The sequence below is a fragment of the Bubalus bubalis genome, chromosome 14 (assembly GCF_019923935.1).
Source record: "Bubalus bubalis isolate 160015118507 breed Murrah chromosome 14, NDDB_SH_1, whole genome shotgun sequence".
Lineage (NCBI taxonomy): Eukaryota > Metazoa > Chordata > Mammalia > Artiodactyla > Bovidae > Bubalus > Bubalus bubalis.
The window spans coordinates 72,499,975-72,518,104 of NC_059170.1; the positions used below are offsets into that span (position 1 = coordinate 72,499,975).

The 18,130-nt window shown below is 39.6% G+C and overlaps 1 protein-coding gene across 1 annotated transcript in view; it reads right to left on the bottom strand.

Annotated features, from left to right (window-relative positions):
* LOC102405323 (ankyrin repeat domain-containing protein 26) overlaps positions 1 to 18,130 on the bottom strand; it is a 90,018-nt gene continuing 71,888 nt past the window's right edge. The window contains exons 15-20 of the mRNA XM_045162576.1: positions 17,758 to 17,791; positions 13,501 to 14,451; positions 11,719 to 11,871; positions 8,440 to 8,510; positions 7,582 to 7,675; positions 1 to 336 (exon numbers count right to left, since the gene is read on the bottom strand). Of these exons, the coding sequence (XP_045018511.1) occupies positions 1 to 336; positions 7,582 to 7,675; positions 8,440 to 8,510; positions 11,719 to 11,871; positions 13,501 to 14,451; positions 17,758 to 17,791 (1,639 nt within the window). The remainder of the gene's footprint in view (positions 337 to 7,581; positions 7,676 to 8,439; positions 8,511 to 11,718; positions 11,872 to 13,500; positions 14,452 to 17,757; positions 17,792 to 18,130) is intronic.

The window sequence follows — 18,130 nt, forward strand, 5'->3', positions numbered from 1 at the left end:
TCACAGTGAGGCGAATTCAAGGATATGACAAATCAACAGATTAACCTGTAAAACCATGTTGACTTCTCTTAATTTCTCTATGAGATCTTGTCTCACTCTTTCTTCAACCTCCTGTTTATAGTGCTCTACTTGACTGTGTTCTATCATATTCAGTTCAATATGACTTTTGAGGTTCACTACTTCTTGCTCCAACTTCTTTTTATTCTTCTCTAGTTTTTCACATCTCTTTTGCATTTCTTTCATAGATAAGAACTCCTCTTGAAGAACTTGAATTTTTGCATTCATGTGCAGACATGTTGAACATACAGTTTCCAGCTTTGCTGGAAGATCATCAGTCTGCAAGAATAAAACAAATACCATTTGGTAATGAGGGAAGTGGACTGAGCCCAGCCTAATACAAACCAAGGATCAAATAAATATCATGATATCTGTATTGTTGAATGTAGGACCAGGAATTACTCAGAGAATCAAGAAAGAAGTCACCAAGAGTCACAAAATATATTCTTCACTGTCATCATCTTTGTCACACAACATTTGCACTTGATTTTACACTCTTTTATTGTTCTATAATAAAACTTTTCTATCTTTCCTCCATGGAATGACTGCAAGTCACCCCATAGTAGAACGTCTCTTACTCCTTCCCCTCAACATGTCCCATGGTTTTTAAAGAAGTTAGAGGTATATTGTATTGAGTTTAGGGCTGAGTTAATAAATGCCTCCCAAAAGAAGGTTGTGAAAATAAGACTCTAATGACAAAATCTTGTAAATATGGATTCTAATCCAATAAGCCTTTTTCTGAATTAGAAATAGTTTTTCCTAATTTGAATTGCATTCCAAAGAGAAATGATTCCCAAGGCTAAAGATATCCCGTTTCCTAAGAATTTAGTGAGATGATCCATACATTTTTCTGAACAACAAAAAAATGCTTCTTTCTTGTAACCCATTGTTACTTTCCACAGAATAAGAGAACATAGCTAACAAAACAAACAAAAAAATATTTGCTGGAATTTCAGTGACACAAAGTAGGAAAGAACTTTCATTTAGACAGAATGATTACTTGGTAAGTCAAGGTGAGTGGAGCTGGTGGTTTTCAAACATGTCTACAAATTCTTTGACACTTTTCACACGAAATTCCCTCCCCTTAAATATGTGCTGGCCTCAGTAGCTGATTCTAGTGGACAGAATCTGGGGGAACTGCTATGTTATTTCTCAAGCTAAATAGCTTCTGACTTTGGCTCCGTGGGGAAGCCCACCCTTAGCATCAGTCACCATGCTATGAAGAAGCCCAGGCCACATACTGAGCACAAGTCAGTGTCCTCCCCCACCTAATGACCCATCCAAAAGCCAGCTCCAGTTGCCAGACATGTGCATGAGCAAGTCTTCAGATGACTCTGGTCCCCACCTTCACAACATCCCAGCTGATGATGACTGGAGAAGAAATGAGCTGGCCTCACTCACTGAGCCTTGCCGCAAAACAGACTTGTGAACAAAGGAAATGCTGTTTTGAGTCATTAGGCTTTGGGTGATCTCTACTGCAATTTGTTAGCAATAAATAACTGGCACAGATACTGATATTAAAAATGGGGTTCAGTGCAGTTCACTCAGTCATGCCTGACTCTTTGTGACCCCATGGACTGCATCACACCAGGCTTCCCTGTCCATCACCAACTCCTGGAGCTTGCTCAAACTCATGTCCATCGAGGCGGTGATGCCCAAAAATGAGATATTGCCATTAAAAAAGAACTAAAACATGCGAGAATGCTTTTGAACCTGGACGTAGATGGGACCTGAATGGATGCAGAGAAAGAAATGAAAACCCAATGGGTTTCATGACATTGTACACAGAAGCCTGATGGTCCTTGAAGAGGCTACCGGTGTCGGCTTCTAAGCAAGAGAAGAAACTGACACTGAAACATGGGGGGCAGAGACTCTTGTTGTGAAGCAGCTGAAAGTAAATCAATGAGAGGGATAAGCTATGAGAGAAAAAAAAAAAGCACTATTAAATATAAAGGAACCAGGACTCACTGGGTTCAATGCTGTATCCCCTTTACAGCATCTCCACCTGTCCAATTGTCACATGATGCAAAAAGACAGAAATGGCTTCTGGGCTAGGATCAAACCTAGGGTGCTGCCAGGAAAACATGGTCTAAAGGTAGAACCTGTAGACTGTAAAACCCTTCATTAAGACCCTGGAAAGACTTAAGATGGTGCCTCAGATTCCTTTAAGGATCTTAAGAGCTTAAGAATTTTAAGGGCATCATCTTGCAAAGCTTCACAGAAAGCCCAAGGTATGATGCTTCCCTCAAAAAAGATTTTTGAGGGTAGCTTTTCCAATGGCATGAACCCCAATCAAATTCACAGGACACCGAAAGCTTTAAAGAGAACTTTGGCAGCAAAAACACCGCTTGCTTGCTTGATTGACCTCACAGAGACCAAGTGTTATTCACCCAGTCACGTCTGACGCTTTGTGTCCCCCATGGACTGTGGGAGAAGGGATAGGCTACCCACTCCAGTATTCTTGGGCTTCCCTTGTGGCTCAGCAGGTAAAGAATCCGCCTGCAATGTGGGAGACCTGGGTTCAATCCCTGCATTGGGAAGATCCCCTGGAGAAGGGAAAGGCTATCCACTCCAGTATTCTGGCCTGGAGAATTCCAACAACTGTGTAGTCCATGGGGTGTCAAAGAGTCGGACACAACTGATCACTTTCACTCTCACTTGCTCCAGGGGATCTTCCCAACCCAGGGATCGAACCTGGGTCTCCTGCATTGCAGGCAGATTCTTTACTGTCTGAGCCATCCGGGAAGTCCAACAGAGACCAAGACATACAAAATGAGAAAAGGCCTTTGGGATTTTCTTAGAAGTTCGATAAAGAGGAACCTGGCTTAGGAAACATGACTCAGCTACAGACAGAGGTCATTTCTTAAGAAAAGGACAGCACAGAGCCCAGAGTGTGAGCACAGAAATAAAAGAAAGTATTATTTCTCATGGGTTCATGAGTGATATGCATTTATACTCAACACAGTTTATAAACCTGATGCCAGTCAGGACAGACTTCAAAATGAATGACTTTCCTTCAAACAGCTTAAAATAATTTTTCATCATTTTGTCATCTTTCTGGATTTTAAACTGCCAACATTTATTTGTTAAAAATAGGGTATTTTACACATAAAATCGACCACCAGCTGATGTCCATGTGTAGAGTCATCTCTTGTGTTGCTGGAAGAAGGCGTTTGCTATGACCTGTGCATTCTCTTGGCAAAACTCTGTTCACTTTTTCCCTGCCTCATATTGTACTCTGAGGCCAAAATTGCCTGTTACTCCAGGTATCTCTTGACTTCCTACTTTTGCATTCCAGTCCCCTATAATGAAAAGGACATCTTTTTTTGGTGTAAATTCTAGAAGGTCTTGTAGATCATCATAGAACTGCTCAACTTCAGCTTCTTCAGCATTAGTGGCTGGGGCATAGACTTGGATTACTGTGATATTGAATGGTTTGCCTTGGAAACAAACAGATAATTCTGTCATTTTTGAGATTGCACCCGAGTACTGCATGTCAGACTTTTGTTGACTATGATGGCTACTCCTTTTCTTTTAAGGGATTCTTGCCCACAGTAGTAGATATAATGGTCATCTGAGTTAAATTCACCCATTCCAGTCCATTTTAGTTCACTGATTCCTAAAATGTCAATGTTCACTCTTGCCATCTCCTGTTTGACCACTTCCAATTCACCCTGATTCATGGACGTAACATTCCAGGTTCCTATGCAGTATTGTTCTTTACAGTTTCAGACTCTACTTCCATCACCAGTCACATTCTAAAACTGGGCATTGTTTTCGTTTTGGCTCCATCTCTTCATTCTTTCTGGAGTTATTTCTCCACTGATCTCTAGTAGCATATTGAGCACCTATCAACCTGGGGAGTTCATCTTTCAGTATCCTATTTTTTTGCCTGTTCGTGCTGTTCATGGGGTTCTCAAGGCACTAATACTCAAGTGGTTTGCCATTCCCTTCTCCAGCAAACCACGTTGTGTCAGAGTGCTCCAGAATGACCCTTCCACCTTGGGTGGCCCGACATGGCATGGCTCGTTGTTTCATTGAGTTAGACAAGGTTGTGATCCATGTGGTCAGTTTGGTTAGTTTTCTGTGATTGTGGTTTTCATTCTGTCTGCCCTCTGAGGGATAAGGATAGAGGGTTATGGAAGCTTCCTGATGGGAGAGACTGACTGTGGGGTCTTATTCTGATGGGCAGGGCCATGCTCAGTAAATCTTTCAGCCAAGTTTTTGTTGATGAGTGGGCCTGTGTTCTCGCCCTGTTGTTTGGCCTGAGGTCAAACTATGGCAGGGTAATGACGGTGATGGCCACCTCTTTCAAAAGGACTTGTTCCTGCACTGCTGTGTTCAGTGCCCCTGACCCCCAGCAGGCCACTGTCAACCCACCCCTCTGCAGGAGACACCTGGACCCTCACAGGCAAGTCTGGCTCAGTCTCTTGTGGGGACACTGCTCCTTTCTCCTGGCTCCTGGTGCACACAAGGTTTTGTTTGTGCCCTCCAAGAGTCTGCACTGGTCATACCAAAACACCCTCTTCCAACAACACAAGAGACGACTCGACACATGGACATCACCAAGTGGTCAATACCAAAGTCTGACTGATTATATTCTTTGCAGCCAAAGATGGAGAAGCTCTATACAATCAGCAAAAAAAAAAAAAAAAAAAAGACTGGGAGCTGACTGTGGCCCAGATCATGAACTCCTTATTGACAAATTCAGACTTAAATTGAACAAAATACAGAAAATCACTAGACCACTCAGGTATGACCTTAATCAAATCCCTTAGGATTATATAGTGGAAGTGACAAACAGATTCAAGGGATTGGATCTGATAGACAGTGCCTGAAGAACTGTGGGTGGAGGTTTGTGACACTGTACAGGAGGCAGTGATCAAGACCATCCCCAAGAAAAAGAAATGCAGAAAGGCAAAATGATTGTCTGAGGAGGACTTACACATAGCTAAGAAAAGAAGAGAAGCTAAAGGCAAAGGAGAAAAGAAAAGATACAATCATCTGAATGCAGAGTTCCAAAGAATAGCAAGGAGAGATAAGAAAGCCTTCCTCAGTGATCAAGGCAAAGAAATAAAGAGAAACAATAGAATGGGAAAGACTAGAGATCTATTCAAGAAAATTAGAGATACCAAGGGAACATTTCATGCAAACATGGACACATTAAAGGACAGAAATTGTTGGACCTAATGGAAGCAGGAGATATTAAGAAGAGGTGGCAAGAATACACAGAAGGCCTATACAAAAAAGATCTCCATGACTCAGATAACCATAACAGTGCGATCACTTACCTAGAGCCAGACATCCTGGATTGCAAAGTCAAGTGGGCCTTAGGAAGTGTCACTACAAATAAAGCTAGTGGAGGTGATGGAATTCCAATTGAGTTATTTCAAATCCTATAGATGATGCGTTGAAAGTGGTGCACTCAATATGCCAGCAAATCTGGACAATTCAGCCGTGGACACAGGACTGGAAAAGGTCAGTTTTCATTCCAATCTCAAAGAAAAGCAATGCCAAAGAATGTTCAACCAATTGCACAACTGCACTCATCTCACATGCTAGTAAAGTAATGCTCAAAATTCTTCCAGTGAGGCTTCAACAGTACATGAAATGAGAACTTCCAGATGCACAAGTTGGATTTAGAAAAGGCAGAGGAACTAGAGATCAAATTGCCAACATCCATCTGTTGAATCATAGAAAAAGCAAGAGAATTACAGAAAAACATCTACTTCTGATTTATTGACTATGTCAAAGCCTTTGACTGTGTGGATCATAACAAACTGTGGAAATTCTTCAAGAGATGGGAATGCCGACCACCTTACCTGCTTCCTCAGAAACCTGTATGTAGCTCAAGAAGCAACAGTTAGAATCAAACATGGGACAATGGACTGGTTCCAAATTGGGAAAATATGCATCAAGACTGTATATTGTCACCTGCTTATTTAACTTCTATGCAGAGTACATCATGCAAAATGCCAGGCTGGAGGAAGTACAAGCTGGAATCAAGATATCTGGGAGTAATATAAATAACCTCAGATATGCAGATGACACCACCCTTATGGCAGAAAGCAAAGAGGACCTAAAGAGCTTCTTGATGAAAGGCAAAGAGGAAAGTGAAAAATCTGGCTTAAAACTCAGCATTCAAAAAACGAAGATCATGGCATCCAGTCCCATCACTTCATGGCATATAGATGGGGAAACAATGAAAACAGTGACAGATTTTATTTTCTTGGGCCCAAAATCACTGCAGATGGTGACTGCAGTCATGAAACTAAAAGACCCTCACTCCTGGGGAGAAAAGCTATGATCAACCTAGACAGCATGTTAAAAAGCAGAGACATTACTTTGCCAACAAAGGTCTGTCTAGTCAAAGCTATAGTTTTTCCAGTAGTCATGGATGCATGTGAAATTTGGACCATCAAGAAAGCTGAGCACCAAAGAATTCATTCTTTTGAATTGTTGTGTTGGAGAAGACTCTTGAGAGGCCCTTGGACTGCAAGGAGATCAAACCGGTCAATCGTAAAGGAAATCAGTCCTGAATATTCATTGGAAGGACTGATGCTGAAGCTGTAGCTCCAATGCGAAGAACTGACACATTGCAAAAGACCCTGATGCTGGGAGTGATTGAAGGCAGGAAGAGAAGGGGATGACAGAAGATGAGATGGTTGGATGGCATCACCAACTCGATGTACATGAGTTTGAGCAAGCTCTGGGAGTTGGTAATGGACAGAGAAGCCTGGTGTGCTGCAGTCCATGGGGTCACAGAGTCGGACACGACTGAGCAACTGAACTGACACATAAAACACTAAATGCTAGTGAAATTTTTTAAAAGTGTGGCTATATTTACATTTTACTTTCTAAAGATGCTCTAAAATAATTATCATCAGTGGTTCAAGATATTCCAGGATAAATATCATCTTACTAAAGTAATCTTTGAAAAATCCCCATGCATACCCCAGCTCTTTAAAAAAAAAATCCAACAAAGGAAAAATACATTCTTTCAGAAACACTGTCTATACAGACGTAGTATTCATTCCTGGTGAAGAGAATAAGCTACAATATTAAAAATGATTCATTCTCAAAAATCTCACAGAAGGGTTAGGATTACAAGAGATACTCAGAATTCTCAATCAAATCATTACTCAAATTTCTAGACTCTAACAGATGTTTGTGTACCAATGTTCAAGGCAGCATTATTAATAATAGCCAGACAGTGGAAAAACCCTGATTTCATTGACAGAGGAATGAACACACAAAATATTTTCTATATAAAATATTGCTTTTGGACTGGATTGTCACAATCTTTTCAATTAAAATCTTACTACAAAAATCATTAATTTTATGAATTCAGTCCATTTCTTCTCTAAAGAGTAATTATGCTGCTAGTAGCAGGCAGTATCAGTAAAAATACCATAAACTTTTTAATCAATGAGACTTTTCACATTGTCCAAAATATTCTTATATATTACTATTAAAAAGTTAAAACTCTTCCTCAGTATGACAGAAATCAAGAGGTTGACTTACCAATCTTATGCTTAACAGCTTTCCCTGAAGCTGTTTGATTCTGCCCACTTGCTTTTTGACTGTAGTTTGTAACTCGGTATTTTCCATTTTAAGCCTAAAATGCAGATTTTAAAACAATGATTCTCACACATAGGGTTTTTTGTTTAAAGGTTTTTTTGAATGTGGACCATTTTTAAAGTCTTTATGGATTTACTGCCATATTGCTTCTGTTTTATGTTTTGGTTTTTTGGCTGGGAGGCACATGGGATCTTAGCTCCCCAACCAGGGACCAAACCCTCTGCATTGGAAGGCATAGTTTTAACCAGTGGACTGTCACGGCAGTCCTTCACACATGGATTTTTAAAATACCATACTGTTTCTGAAAAACATCTGCAGGTTCGATTACATAGGTTTTTAAAATTTTGAAAAGTAAATGATCTGGCAACAGCACTGTTTTTCTAGTTGTGTTTTGTGGACAATTGGCTTCCCTGGTGGCTCAGACGGTAAAGAATCTGCCGACAATGCAGGAGACCCAGGTTCGATCCCCGACTCAGGAAGATCCCTTGGACAAGGAAATGGCAACCCACTCCAGGATTCTTGCCTGGAGAATTCCATGGACAGAGGAGCCTGGTGGGAGTCCATGGAGTTGTAAAGAGTGGGACATGACTCAGTGACTAACACTTTCACTTTTCACTTGTGGATAATGTGCAAAATATGGAAATAATGGGGGGAAATTATGCCTCTCAAAACAGCTCAAAGCTGAAATGTTGCCCAGCTTCACAATGATGTTTTTTTATTATCATTACTGATCTAATTCTCATATTATACTGTTTATCTGCTTTATATTTAAGTTGTTTTCTGTGCTGCTTTAAATCATACTTTTGGATGTGATCCTGTGTTTTTTCAGCACATCTCACGGCCTCTGTACGTTGATCCTGTGTTTCTTGCAACTAAAAAGAAAGAAAAAAAAAAAGGGAAAAAAACCAACTGTTTTAATTACTAATGACCCAGTGAATCTGCCAATGTCAGTTTCTGTCTCTTTCATCTGCATATTGTTTACAGCTGCTTTCCTGCCATACAGCAGAGTTGAGTTGTTACAATAGATACCTTACAGTCCAAAAAGTGAAAATATTTACTGTCTGCCCTTTGTATATTACTGACCTCCCCTTTAGCACTCAAACACAAAATCACTCATGCTTTAAATTAGATTTTCTCAAATAAATACACAAATTTATAAACTGGCCAAAGGGGGAAAGACAGAAAATTACCTGAGGATAAATATATATATATATATATATATTTATTCTAAGCTCCACATCAGCCATCACTTTAAATATCCACATTTGTGAATGACCACGGCTCTTCAGTGATTCTGAGAGCCAGCACTGCAGTTGGTGACACCCAGCTGCTTCAGGGACGAGTGTGAGAGGCAGTAGGTACATGGGAGCCAGAATCCGTGGGCCTGTGTTCCAGTTCCATCAGTTCTGAGCTGTGAGTCCTGGGGCAAATTACTTAACCTTACTGTATCTCAGTTTCTCCATCCATAAAATGGGGATAATGGTAGCATCAACCTCAGTGGGATGCTGGGAAGATTAAATTGGGGACTATACATAATGTCAGAGAAGGCAATGGCATCCCACTCCAGTACTCTTGCCTGGAAAATCCTGTGGACAGAGGAGTCTGGTAGGCTGCAGTCCATGGGGTCGCTAAGAGTCGGGCACGACTGAGCGACTTCACTTTCACTTTTCACTTTCATGCATTGGAGAAGGAAATGGCAACCCACTCTAGTATTCTTGCCTGGAGAATCCCAGGGACAGAGGAGCCTAGTGGGCTGCTGTCTATGGGGTCGCACAGAGTCGGACACGACTGAAGCGACTTAGCAGCAGCAGCAGCATACATAATGTATTTAGAAGAGGACGTGGCAGATACTAAGAGCTCTTTGTAATTGGCGTTATTATGGTCGCTGTATTTTATCTGCAAAACAATCTGATACTTCAGGCAGATGGCATGCCAACGGAAATGGTCTTCTACACAATCACAGTGAACTCACTCTCCATACCGTTGCACGGGGCAGTAAGGGGGAGCATGAGGCCCAGAACACATGCGTTCAGACTTCAAAAATGTTCACTGACTCCACTAACAAACTAGTATTCTAGTACTTTTCTCCACTTACAGTAATTTGCAACTTCCTTCCTCTCTGTACTACTCAGTGGACAATGACCACCGGTTAATATGCAAATAGCACCTCCTGGATGGAGTGGTACAGAACATGACACAACTGTCAGAGGAAGGATGAAGTCACTGCCATGGAAATATAACTCTACTGCTAAATCAAAGTTCTGAGTCAATTCATTCTCACAACTGTTAATGTCTAGCCAGTACTCCCGGGAGAAAATTAAGGTTACGAGGTACAGATATCAGAGAAGCTATTCCCAGAACTTTACAGTTGGTGAAAGGCTAGAAATCTGTAAATCCCACTTCTGCCTACATAATGAAGGAAGGCGAATTTACACTTTTCTCCCAGAGTCAGGGAGAAAGATGAGCATTTAATTGAACAATTCTCCTCTATTAGACTAAGCGCTTTCAATTTTACATTGAGTTGCTTAAAATACATTTTAATAAAAGTTTTACTATACAAACATCTTCAGGAAAAAATAACTGGCATGGGATGAAGTACTTAGTTGTGTCCTAACAGTTGTTAAACTAAACTGTTTTCCATTTATGCAAGACAAGTGCTGTGCATATCCATAAATATTCCCTGTTAGAACAAGGTATACCTAGATAAGATTCTCCCTCATGGAAAAATGACAACAATGCACAATTAAGGGCTAAACTGTTCTTCACAGACTACATAACAGGGCTGAAGAGAAAAGGCTCCATGAGAGCTGGAGAGTCAGGAAAGCTCCATGGAGGAGGAGAGACTGGGCGCCAGGTCTGAATAAATGGAGGACTACCCAAGAGAAAAGAGACTGTAAAGACAGAAAGGACAGTCTGAGCAAAGGCCAAGAAAAGGTGAAATCAGCCAGTTAACTCAGGATAAAATCCAACCACAGGAAAATAAAAACATGTCCATCCAGAAATGTATAAACCAATGTTCACAGCAGCATTATTAAGAGTTGCAAAGTGGAAACCACCCAAATCTCCATCAACTTATGAATGGATAAATATAGCCACGTACTGTTTATTGTTTGACAGTCAACAGAAATGGAAGAACTGATACGTGCTATACCATGGATGAACCGCAAAAACATGAGGTCAAATGAGAAAAGCTAATCCCAAAGGAGCATACTGCATGATTCCATTTATGTAAAACACCCAGAACAGGCATGTCTCCAGAGACGGATATTAGACTGGGGGTTGCCTGGGGCTGGGGGAGATGGGGGGGCCTTGGGAGGTAGCTAAGGGATGCAGGGTTTCTTTGGGGGGCTGATGGAAATGCTCTAAAATTGACTGTGGTCACAGGTGACACCTCTCTAGACTAAGAGATACTGATCTACACACTTGGAATGGGTGAATTATATGATACGTGAATTATATCTCAATAGCTTTTTAAAAATCCAAAGGCATGATCTAGATAATGTTCTTAATTCTCTATTTTTGATGTATGTGTTATACTCCATCTGAGTACCTCCATGCCTTTACAATGTATCTTAAATGAAAAGAAAAGAAGGCAGTGCCTAACTTCAACTGGTTTGTATAATACACTTTCTGCACAAGTTAATCTGAAATGCACGAAATAAATATATACAGAACGCCACAGCCATTCACAAAAGTGAAGATGAGAAATGATAATTTTCTGGAACATTCCATTAAACATTATCCTCTGATTTTATCTGGCTTGCCTCATCATGGTAATACAGGGATCAAGAAATAAAATATTGTTCAATAGAAAAAAAAGTCTCTCAACCTGTGTGAAGAATGATGCACAATTCTCCACTTTCCTAAGGGTATATAATATATGAAATATATATATATATATATAAAATGCAAATGGCAGAATGAAAGTCAGAGTTTAAGAAATGAGTGCATTTAAAGATTAATAAAATTATAGTAAATTACTAGTAATGAAAATAAAAAAGAAAGCTGTCCATGAAAATGAGCATCCTAAAACACTTTATCCTATGTATTAACTGTCGACACATTCAATTTCACACATACCTGACTTGTGAGTTGATGTAAGTTGCTCTTTAAATCCTGTGCCTCAACTTCTAACTTGGCACGGTGATATGACATGACGTCCAGGGATTCCGCCAACTCAGACTGCTTTTTGAAGGTGTCAGACAGTTCTTGTTGAAGGTGTCTCACAAGTGCCTAATAAGATGCTTTGTTACTGAGTTTATCAAATCACTTTACTATCACGTTATGTTAGTAATAAATGACTCCAGCACATGTACTTTGAAAACTATCACCATGGACAGCAACTCACCTTCTTTTCTTCTCCCTGAATGTGGTTACAGACCCAGAAGGGCTCCCCACCGGCCTTCCTGATATTAAGTTCCTCAGACGAAGGAGGCAGCCCCACTGTCCACACCCTGCCCCTCCCGATAAATCTGCAGAGCTTCACCACCTCACGTCCAGAACGAAACAGGTGTGTAAGTGGGACAAGCGGTGGAAAATTCCACACTGTGGAAACATTTTTCCTCTTTCTTTATTAGAGGCTTCAATTAACATCAGAGATCTTCACATATTCAATCCAGTGCTCAGATCTTTCCAATAGATTCCTTCCTCAGAAGGAAAATGAGGCCATTCCCTTGCTGCTTATCTATTTTATATCTAGTCGTGTGTCTGTGTTAAACCCCAACTCCTAATTTATCCCTCCTCCCCATCTTTAACCTACGCTAACCATAATATTCTGCAGGCATCTACTTGGGAAAGGATCTGAAAAAGAATGGATATATGTATACCTATACCTGAATCAACTTGCTGTACATTTGAAACTAACGCAAAATTGTAAATCAACTATATTCCAATATAAAAGAATAATGAAATTTTAAAAAATGAGGTTGCTCCCATGCCTTCAAGGAGCCTCGATAACCTGGCCTCCACCTGCCTCCAGACCGCAGCCCCTACAACCCTCTCCCTGACTCACTCCATTCCTGCTGCTCACGAATCCTGCCACCCTCCATTTTTATTGGGCAAACTGGTATTCAAATGACAGTAATTGATCCTTAAAATGAGAATTAGGAGCAAATTGTTTGTAAAAATGTTCTAAGTAAATAGTATAAATAGCAGTGGGAAGTTTAAATCAAGAAGAGCTTGGTTAAAGCTCACCACTTGAGTCCCAAATTATGATTTAATGACAAGTATATTTAAATGACTTGTCAATGAATTCTCAATTTAATGACAACTCTTTAAAGAGTTGAGAGGCATAAGAACAAATGATTCAAGCCTGAAATGCTTTCCAAGTTAATTCAAATTTACATGAATAAAACTAAAATTATACCAACAAATATGACAAAAAGGTATGACAAGCTACGGAAGCCAAAGTAGGATATATAAGTAATAGCATCTGGGAAACCTGGAATTGACTGTCAGGGTAATCCATGTAACTGAAGCTTAATTTCAAAATATTCAGTTTAGGTTTGAGCATTTCTTTTATCTGCTTCATCATGATACTGACATGTGGTTACATAGAGATTAAAATTATTATCTGAATAGTAAAAGAGTAAATTACTAATACCCATCTATATTAAAAATTTAGAACTTAATCTCTTAACATTTCATAAGCGACACGATGTCTCTACTCAAAGTGAAGCATCTCTCGGGTCTAATTTTTATTTGCTGGATACACGGTGTGCTTTTAGTCTGTTTTAGAGACCATAGATTTACAGCCCGTGTATTTTTTATATTCAGCTAGATTCAACATTTAGCCAGAATTAAGAATCACTTTGAATTTTCTTTCGGGAAATCTGAGAATTATTTCTCCTTCTGGATACTCACTTCTCCTTCTGCTTTCTCATTTTCATACTGACGCATTCTCTCTTGTACATGCTTCCATCTGTTGATTAACTCCTTGTTTCTTTCCTCCAGCATCAGACCTTGTTTCTCACGTTCAGCCTGAAGTTTTCTCAAAATCTGCTGAAACTGGTCTCGGATGCTAATAACTATCTTCTCATTACTGTTGGCTCTGTTTTGTGCATCATCCAGTTGCTGTCGGAGCAACGTGTTTTCACTCTGGAGTTGAGATAATCTTTCCTCTAAGGATTCCTGCTTTCCAAGGTATTCATTCACTTTGCATTGTTCATTGAACATGTGTTCAATAACCTGCTTTTGACACTGTGCTTGGCATAAGTCTCTCTGGACACGTTCTAACATCAAAGTCTTTTCTCTGAGATCATCTGTCGTCTGATGCAGCTTGATTTTTAGCTGATCGAATTTATTTTTCACTTTAGAAAGTTGCTGGGAAAGCATCTCATTGTCACTTTTCAGGTTAGCCATATAGAACTTCATTTGGTCCTGTAAGCGTAACCTCTTATCTTTTGCTTTCTGGGAGGCAAGTTCCAGGTCTCTTTGTGATGTCTGACCTTGATCATGATCGTGTGTGGCAGGAGCCAGTCTAGAACAGTAGGATTCCACTTCTGTTTCCAGTCTTTGTTTGCTTTGTTTTGCATTTTCCAGCTCAGGGTTTAGCATTGTATTTTCAGCTATTGGAACCTTAAGCTGGCCAGTATGCTGGAATATGGCCTTTGTCAACATTTCCTTGTTCAATTTTATTGCCTCTTGAGGATAATCATTCTCTCCTTTTACAATTTCAATACCCTCAAAACATTTCTTTTCTTTTTCCTGGTTCTGATTGTTCACTGTGTCTATTTCTAGTCTTGGCAGGGCAATTTCATCCTGCATGTGGTTTTTGCGCAACAGACCTTTTGCTTTTCTCCCACTATCAGAAACCTAAGTGAGACAAAGGAGACTTTTAGTTAGTACTCAATAAAATGACATTTCATCATTTCCTCTGAAATAAAAGACTAACCTGTATGTTTATACAGTGAAAAGACTGCACCAAGTGGATCTCCAAATGGAAAAAATGAGGTTCGATACAAACCTCAGACCTTATACAAGCAGAAATTCCCAAAGGTTCAAAAATTTAATTGAAGACAATGAATCCATGAAAGGAAAAAGAAAGCCCGAGGGACTTTTCAAGAAGCTCAGAACTGGAAAGGCTTTTCTCTGAATTACAACAAACACAGAAAGCTTAAAAGATTTACAGATCTGACTACACTTAAAAATCAGAGAAGGCAACAGCACCCCACTCCAGTACTTTTGCCTAGAAAATTCCATGGACAGAGGAGCCTGGTAGGCTGCAGTCCATGGGGTCGCTAGAGTCGGACACGACTGAAGTGACTTCACTTTCCCTTTTCACTTTCATGCATTGGAGAAGGAAATGGCAACCCACTCCAGTGTTCTTGCCTGGAGAATCCCAGGGACGGGGAAGCCTGGTGGGCTACCGTCTATGGGGTCGCACAGAGTCGGACATGACTGAAGTGACTTAGCAGTAGCAGTACACTTAAAAATTGTATCTGATGTGGTATATTTATAAAATGGAAAACTATGAAGCCATAAAAAAGAATGAAATAATGCTATTTGCAGCAACAAAGATGGACGTAGATATGATCACACTAAGTGAAGTAAGTCAGACAAAGACAAGTCATATTGCTTATATGTGGAATCTAAAAGGAACTTATTGACATAACAGAAAGAGACCTACAGACATAGGAAACAAACTTACTCACCATATGGGAAAGTGGGTAGGGGAAGGGATAAATTAGGAGGTTGGGTTTAACATATACCATTTTATATATAGACAAGTGTATATAAAATAACCAGTAAGGATCTACTGTACAACATAAGGAACTACATTTAATATTCTACAAGCAGAATCTGAAAAGGAATATGTGTGTGTGTGTGTGTGTGTGTGTGTGTGTTAGTCCGTCATGTCCAACTCTTTGTGACCCCATGGACTGTAGCCCACCAGGCTCCTCTGTCCATGGGATTCTCCAGGCAAGATTTCCTCCTCCAGGGGATCTTCCTGACCCAAGGATCAAACCCAGGTCTCTTGCATTGCACGTGGATTCTTTACTGTCTCAGCCAGCAGGGAAGCCCCATTTATATAATATACACACACATATACATATATGTCTGAATCACTGTGCTGTATACCTGAAACTAACACAATATTGTAAATCAATTATAATTCCATAACAACACCACTTGCTACCTTTAACTGCATCTGATGCCTCCTATACAGCTACTTCAAGTAAGAGCCTTAGCTCTGTATATATTTAAATAGATGAAATTTCATACAAAAATTATTCTCTTAAGAATATGCTACCTTTCTAACATTTTAATAGGCAATTGTAAGGCTTATACCTATTGACAACTATACTAAGCACTTCTACAAACATCAATTAACTCATTAGCTATAATGATTCTGGAAAGGAAGACGTTAAAACTATGTAAGTAAGCTGCAGGCTTTTCATCAGGTCTTCTGACTCTGTTAGTCCTCTTACATCAAATCACAGTTACTTCTCTAGTACAAACATATCAGAACAAAATAATCCTCCTATTTCATTCCTGGTATATACACTAATGGTAAATGAGGTAAAATTTAGAGAGCTCTTCTTAGAGAATCATGAGATTATTTGCAATAACTTTCATTCTCTCTTCATACTGTTTAAAATAGTAAGATGGGGGAAATACAATGACAAACAATTATCACTAAATGTATACTATGGCACATCTATCACTGTTTTCAAAAGTTCCTTGTACTGACACAGGACACTACACAGCAAAGGTTCATTTTCTCACAAGTTCAAGAATGACTTCCAAAGTATGGTCTCTGAACTGCCTGTAGTTTCCTCCTTACCTTTAGTGGAAGTGATAAACTAACCTAAATCATCTATCAAGGAAGGGAAATCACGACCAAATGCCAGAATAGCTACTGTTAGTAGCAAGAGGTTTTTTTACTTTTTTTCCTTGGTGGGAGGGGGACTTTTATAAGTTTATTCTAAAGAAACAACTTTTTAAAGTGTACAAAAGTATTTTTACAACTGATGTCGCAGTTTTTATTAATTAAAAAACTGTAAATGATATGAAAAGGCCGTTGATAGGGTACTGGTTAAAAAAATGACATTTTTTTTTAGCCAAGAACAGACTCTGATTTAGACACTGAAGGTGATGCCGTGCATGGAGTGAGCGACACGCTCACTCCAGAGCACAGGGACTTTTGGTCGGGTAATGCAGTCGTTGGTGGAGCACACACGGTCCTGGCCTAAACCACAATCAGGGTCCCGGCTCTGCGAGACAGTCGCAAAAATTTTGAGATCAATTCCTATGGAAAATATTAAAGGCCTCTCCTTGGATGAGGCCATGGTGTGTCCCTACCTGACTGCTGTAGACCAATGGATTTGAATGACAAATACTACTTTCCCGAGCTCTTCCTGAGAGCTTTTCGTTGTGGGAGATCTGCTGCTAGTACCTCGGGGATGGGACCCGGTCCGTGTTTGAGAGGGACATTGGGTTGGGGAGTGAATTCCTCTGCTCTGAGATGCCACTTGGGAGCTCTGCAGAATGAAGGACAATCAACTTCAAGAGTGTTTGGTTTCTACCAACTGCTGGAAAAAATCCACAGGGAGCATTCCTGCACCTCTTGAGGATGCCAGTTAAACACACCTTCCTTGAGGACTCTACTGTGAGGGAGAACCCAGCTGGGAAAGTGCAGCCAGCTCTGAGCTGTTCATGGGGCAGGTGGCCTGGAGGGCTGACGGGCACAGAGGGAGTGGGTCCACGACCCTCAGCCACCTGCCAGATGGCAACAGGGAATTTTTAGAGTAAAGCATGTTGCCATCCTCAGAAGCAGTTTCAGATGATTGAGTTAGGTTATCAAGGTCATTCACGTAATTAATTTGTTCTTTGACCTACACATAAATAATACTGGTTCACAAAGTCCTCAAAATATGTATAAAATATACCAAGTGTACAAAGGTGATAAATATCTTCATCAAAGCAAAAGCAGAGACTTCTTAAAAGAACAGGTTTTTATCAACAGGATAACTTTATCAACAGAGTTTCTAAATTATGTTTTCAAAGTAAATGTCTCTTCAGCAAAGAAAGATTTTCTATTTTGCCACTATTCCTTTTACAAAGTATTTTTTAGAGGATAATATATTTTAAAGTTAATATTTTTTTTTTTTACTATACCTTCTTCTTTTCATATGCTGTTTTCCTTGCAGGCCTGAAAAAAACAAATGATTCTTTTCAGGCTAAAATTTAATAACTCGAAAATATAAACAATACCTAAATGTTTGTTTTTTATATAACATCTTTGCATTCATAAGTAATTTCTATAAAATGATGAGACAACAAAAAAGAGTAGCATTAAAGGACAAAGAAAATATATCTGTAATATTAATAAAACATTAAATTTAGATCAAAGAAAAGGAAAAACCTAACACTACTTGTGTTATGTGATAGAAGCAGTATACCAGGCTTTTTTGCAGTTGTCATTTTTTAATAAGAACTAACTTTTATGGCAATAAAACCTATTTCAGAAGTATTCCCTAAGTCCTTATAA